Below are 6,008 nucleotides of genomic sequence, written 5' to 3' on the forward strand. Positions count from 1 at the left end.
AGACACAGATCCTCACTCTTCTCCAAGTCTAGGAGCTAAGGCCACAGGACTAGGGACCCTACTTTCCTGTTCTTTTCACAGCCACTCTGTGACCAAGGAACAGACTGGTGCTGTGTAACCAGGAGGTAAACATTTTACATACACAGCTCAGCTGCAGACTCCCACCAGGGCCACCAGGTGGCGCTGCCCAATCCAACAAGGGACCCAGAACTGGGAGCAGTAGTCTGTGTGGCAATGGACTTGGATTTAGCTTGGTTAGCCAAACTTTCTCAGCAACAGCGCCACTGCTTCCCTCCCTGAGCACCCATGAGCACTGAGGTGCAACCTATGGAGATCCTGCCCTACTGAGCAACCTGGTGGGACAGGGAAAATGTGGAGACACAGTATCAAACAGACATGAGGGGGAAGGGTGTTGGGGACAGAGGGAGCAGGTGAGGGGTGCCGCATATGGAACTACCAGGAGAGGGGGACAGGATGGGTAGCAGGGCCATAGGCAAGGTGTGCGTAAAGGGGACCAAGAAGCATCACGGACAGCTGTTTGAGGATCTTGTGTGGGGTCTGGGGACTGAGTGGCAGGTGAGGATGGTTGGTGGCTGTGACCCAGGAGGGGAGGCCGGCCTGCAGACAGCAGGAGGGGTCAGCCACCCATGTACCAGTCTAGCACATGCACAGGGCTGGTGACAGTCTCCTCAGGGATGGCCACATCATCAGCCTCAGAACCTGAGAACATCATTTTATTGGGAAGAATGCTCTTTGCTGACATAACCAGAGGACCCTGAGGGGTGGGTGGTCATCCTGGGTTGCCTGGGTGAGTTCTAGTTCCAGTGGGCAACTGTCCTCAGGAGAGGCTGCAAGGGTGACCAGGGAGGCAGGGCCTGAGGTGAAGCTACCAGAGCCTGGAGCAAACAATGCAGAGTCCTCATGGAGCAGCGAATGGAATGCGGCCCTGACACCTGGGTTTCAGATGCTGTCTTAAAGGTCCTCTGGTTTGTGGCAATCTGTAATGGTAGCCATAAGCTCATAACACACCATGTAAATTCCCTGCAAAACAATCTTCCCAGATAGGCATGGTGGCCTTCACCCATAATTTCAGCACAAAGAGAGGCTGAGGAAGGATGACAAGTTTTAACCTAGGATGGGCAGCTCAGTAACTTAGTGAGATCCTGTCTCAAAAAAAGAAAAAAAAAAGTGGCTCAATGCAGCACATGAACATGCACATACACCCCAGATCTGCTGTGCCAGGGCTCCCTCCTCAAATTTCTGGTGCCAGAGTACTGTGCCACCTGTAATTCTGCACTTACAGTGCCACTGGCTGCCATCTAATGCCATCTAGGACAGGTCCAGGCCCTGAGACAGGGACCCCCAAGGGGACCATGGCTGCTGTCCCCAGGCCTGGCAGGTCAGGAAGCACAGGGCTGGCATGGTAGCAGAGCTGAAACTGCGGTGGCTCTTAACTGACTGAAGAGCTGGTTTGTGCACAGACCCTCATCAGCAGGCAACAAGCTGGGACTGAGTGTCTCTGCTGGGCAGGGCTCCCATGCTGTCCAGAACCTGAGCAGCTGACTTCTGAGCAGCAGCACTTGTCCTTCAAAAACAAAACTGGCTGGGCGTGGTGGTGCATGCCTGTAATCCCAGCACTTGGGAGGTTGAGGCAGGAGGATCGCTGTGAGTTCGAGACCAGCCTGGGCTACATAGTGTATGCCTGATGCCTGTAATCCCAGCACTTGGGAGGTTGAGGCAGGAGGATCGCTGTGAGTTCGAGACCAGCCTGGGCTACATAGTGAGTTCCAGGTCAGTCTCAACTACCTAGTGAGATCCTGTCTCAAAAAGCCAAAAGCAAAACAACAAAAAAACAAAACAAAACCAAAACCAAATAAACAAACAAAAACACAACTAAACTGGAGGGGAGGTAGGGAGGGCAGAGAAACAGTGGAACAGTGGGATGTGGAGCAGCTCAGGGGCTGCCCTTCAATTCTTTACTTTCTTACTCTCAGCCTTTGCAGAACTGAAGATAGGACCTTGTTTTCCTTTTTATTTTTGTGGTGCTAGAGATGAAACCCATTGTCAATCCTGCTAGGCAACCACTGAGCTACACAACCAGTCCTGGGAATTTGCTATGGGTGAAGCTTTGCTGAAGGTGGCTTCACTTTTCTAGCACTGAGACTGAGCCCAGGGAGTGGTGAACTACATTCTCAGTACAGACAGGGTACCAGGTGGGTGATAGAGGAAATGCATAGGAGCCCAGAGGAGAACTGGAGAGTGTGGTGCTAAGTCCCATTTCATTTTAATCACCTATGCCTTTATCTCACACTGCTTATTTTTCTTCAAAGTCTGAGGCAGCTTACACACTGAATTAGGCTGCCTCCACAGCCCTGCCCATGCACCCAGACCAAAGAGCACAGAATGGGCACATACTCTGTCCACAGCATGGTCAGCTGACCCAGTTTCTACCATGGGTTGTGCACTGTGGTGTGACTGCTACCTATGCAAGCTGATGGCACCAGGATGGCCCCCTGTGCAGGTGACACCTCCCAAGAAGCACCTTGAACATGGAACAGGTAGGTCTGAGTGCAAAGTAGAACAGATACAGAGAAAGGCAAAGAAAACAATGGAGAAAGAGTTTTCCTTTAGTATGCATTTTCCTCAACAGTCTCATGCTGAACCTACCCAGAGAACCCATCTGAAAGCAGGTGCAGTTGTCCTCAGCATGTCCAGGGCAGACAGCTCTGCCTACCTGGCACACAGTGCTTCCTGGTAACCCTACATGCCTAGATGTGACAGGCCTATCACTTGCAAAAGCCTGGTTTTATACAGCAGGATCTGACTAGTGAGTGACCTGGGGCAGAGGTCCACATAACCACGGGAGAAATGTTAATGCAAATACTTAACCATTCAAACACACAAATAAATAACATAAAACCAGAAGAGCAGAGGGAAAACAGAACACAGGTGTAACTTCCCATTTCAGCCTCAGATACTCTTCTAAAATACTAATGCTAAAGTACACAAATCAACTAATAAGATACAGAACATTCAACATAAACAAAATAAAAATAAAACCAAAGATAAACACTATTTATTTTTGTATATCAAGACTACAAATAGCATTTGAACACTTAATTTATTTTCAAATTAAGAAATTATACATTTGTTTCAATGGTCATTGTCTTAAAAGTGTCATCAGTTTCTGCACACTGAGAAGTGTATTGCTAGTTCTGGTGAAGCCTACAGCAGCCTCAGAGCCTGCCCTGAGACACCAGGCTTTTCGAGGTCAGGCAGGGGTCTGCCTCCTCCCCAGCATCCACACATGTGGTCCACACTGCATGCTCCGAGCCATAGCTGGTGCTCCTGCCTGCTGGCAGAAGCTGAGGTCGCCCAGCGACGAGTCAGGTCCCAATAAAGTGCCTATGTGAGAATCTCCCAACACTCCTACCCCCAGTGCACCAGGGATGCTGTCTTCATGTCCAAGCATCAGCACGGGGTGGAGGGTGCTGAGGGCCCACGTGTTACCCTAGGATTCCCTGGGAGAGGCGGTGTAGCCCAGGCCTGGAAGGGCGTGTGGTCACGGAAGACGCAGCCCGTCGCTTTGGTTCAAATGACTTTAATAGAAGCTGCAGCGACTACTCTCCCTGGCCACCATTTACTGTAGGAGGTGCACAGGCATGGTGCAGGGACCCTCCTCTGCCTCCCCAGCTCTCCCAGAAGCGGAGACAGAGATGAGCGAGGAGTGAGGCACCCACCGCATACCCATTCAGCAATATCCAAGCCATCACGATGCAGGTCAATGTGACACGAACACAAGCATGCTAGTCCCGTCTGGGGAAATGGCTTAAAAAGCACAAAATAACACTCTCGTTATCTGTTCTCCAGACTCAACCACTCCAGGCCAAGGCAGCAGGATAGAACACCTTCAGTTCTAACAAGCAGGCCTGTAAACCATCAACCACAGGAGAAACAGTGGCACTGGCTAGATCCCCATCTCTGCAGACTGTAGCACGGACCAGGGGCTGCAGCTGGGGGACCTGCTCCGGGTCAGCAGAACCACAGCTTCATCTTTGGTTAATTTCATGGGGTTGCCACTGGTCTAAGACTATTCTTGGCAGTTACTCAATTAGCCACATGGCACATAACAATACTTAAGTTATCTGAAAAGCAGCGTTCATCTAAATATGTGACCATGTGTGATAAAAATAATCTAAAAGATGATGGGGGCAGGAGGCTGGGAAGAAGGTGAGCGCCTGGGAGAGCCGTGGATACAGTCGGACACTTGGTGTGGTACAGTTGGTCCACCTCGCCTGGCCTACTCAGCTCAGCTCAAAGCCGGCCGCACACTCGATGGCATAGAGCAGCTTGCTGCGCAGCAGTGCCTCGTCATAGAACTCGGGCAGCTTCAGCAGGTTCATGCAGGTGCTGGCCGTGGGCAGCCGTTCCAGGTCGGAGCCCCCATTGTGGATGCAGAATGCAGGGTACAGTTCCTAGAAGACACAGAGCACAGGACACTGGTATCACGGGAGCATGCAGGATCTGTGGCTCCCCACCACACTCTCAGTACAGTGGGGCAGCTCAGCCACTGCATACTGGGCGCTGAGCTTAGAGGAAGGAGAGCCAGTCCATTTGGTAAGCAATTTTTCAATTGACTGGGGCCTCTGAGGTGTTGTTTTGAGATAGGGCCTTGCTACGCAGTCCAGGCTGGCCTTAAACTATGTAGCTCAGGATGGCCTTGAACTCAAGGGAATCTTCCTGCCTCAGCCTCCCAAGTGCTGAGATCACAGGTGTGCATTACCATAGCTGGCATCTTTTTTTGACTTTTAAAGATGCTTTTTAGAAGGTACCAGGGAAAAGAGCTGACCTTTGCTTCTGTTAAAATGGAGGTGAAAGGGTAGAGCAGGGCAGAGTCAATGTGGTGCCACAATGGAACAAATCTAATTGAAATGGGAGAAAAAAGCTATCTCTTGATATCTGATTGAGTAAAACCTCAGAGGCCCTAGTCAATGGAAAAACTGCTTCCCAAGAGGGACTGACTCTCCTTTTGCAATTTTTCCATTGACTAGGGCCTCTGGGGTTTTACTTTCAGATAGGAACTTGCTATGTAGCCCAGGATAGCCTCAAACTCAAGGGAAACTCAAGTGGCTTAGTCACCTGGAGGAGAATCCAGGATTTTAGATGTGCAGAGAAATCTTAAATGGTTTTCACAAATGTCATAGTAAAAAAATTTTTTTGTGGTACCAGGTTATCAAACCTCAGACTCTGCACTTGTTGAGGAAAGTGGCGACAGCACTAAGCTAAATCCTCAGCCCTACAGTAAATTATTGGTCTTGTTCTAAAGTCATTACAGAATTATAAGTATTCTACAACTACTGTTAAAAGACACATCTTAATATAAGACCCTCCTCTTAATATGCCACTGGGCCAAGCCTGTGAACTAATGGGTACCAGGAGTATCTCCTGTGAAAAGAGACTAAATATAAAATCAAAGCCGTAACATCTGTGAGACTACTCTACTGTTCTGCAGTGCTGGGGATGGAACCTTAGACCTTACATATGCAAGACAGGGGCTCTGCCCAACCCACATCAGCCCTGTGAACCCACACTGGTGTGACCCAGTGCTAAGCCTGCTGCTCCCTGAGTATGGGGCCGCAGTGCAGAACAAGGCTGGGATCTCAAGTCATCAGCAATGGGAAAGGAACTCTGGTGCTCACTGCAGACACGGCTAACACACCCTACACTGGAGACTGAACAAAGAGGCTTGAGATTGAGTCTATTACAGTGGACCCTGGAGTTAGGACCAGTCTGACACACGAACAACTTGGGTTATGGTCAGAATTTTGTTTTAATGTACAATCAAAGTGTTGAGTTACAACCTGAATGTTAGTCTCTTGTGCTTCCAGATAGTCTCAGATACAGATTTAACCCTTAAGGAGTTCTGGAAGGAACATTACAACATCCTTCCCTATGTGGGGTTAACTAAGAAATCCTGGGCCAATGTCTCTAAATGACAGAAATCTGTC

The 6,008-nt window shown here is 49.6% G+C and overlaps 1 protein-coding gene across 1 annotated transcript in view; it reads right to left on the bottom strand.

The window, feature by feature from the left end:
- Positions 1-3,108: 3,108 nt before the first annotated feature.
- Positions 3,109-6,008, bottom strand: part of Ube3c (ubiquitin protein ligase E3C) — a 96,955-nt gene continuing 94,055 nt past the window's right edge. The window contains exon 24 of the mRNA XM_010642348.3: positions 3,109-4,475. Coding sequence (XP_010640650.1) covers positions 4,305-4,475 — 171 coding nt within the window. The 3' untranslated portion in view covers positions 3,109-4,304. The remainder of the gene's footprint in view (positions 4,476-6,008) is intronic.

The sequence above is a fragment of the Fukomys damarensis genome, unplaced genomic scaffold (assembly GCF_012274545.1).
Source record: "Fukomys damarensis isolate Sample0158 unplaced genomic scaffold, DMR_v1.0_HiC HiC_scaffold_16, whole genome shotgun sequence".
NCBI classification, from domain to species: Eukaryota; Metazoa; Chordata; class Mammalia; order Rodentia; family Bathyergidae; genus Fukomys; species Fukomys damarensis.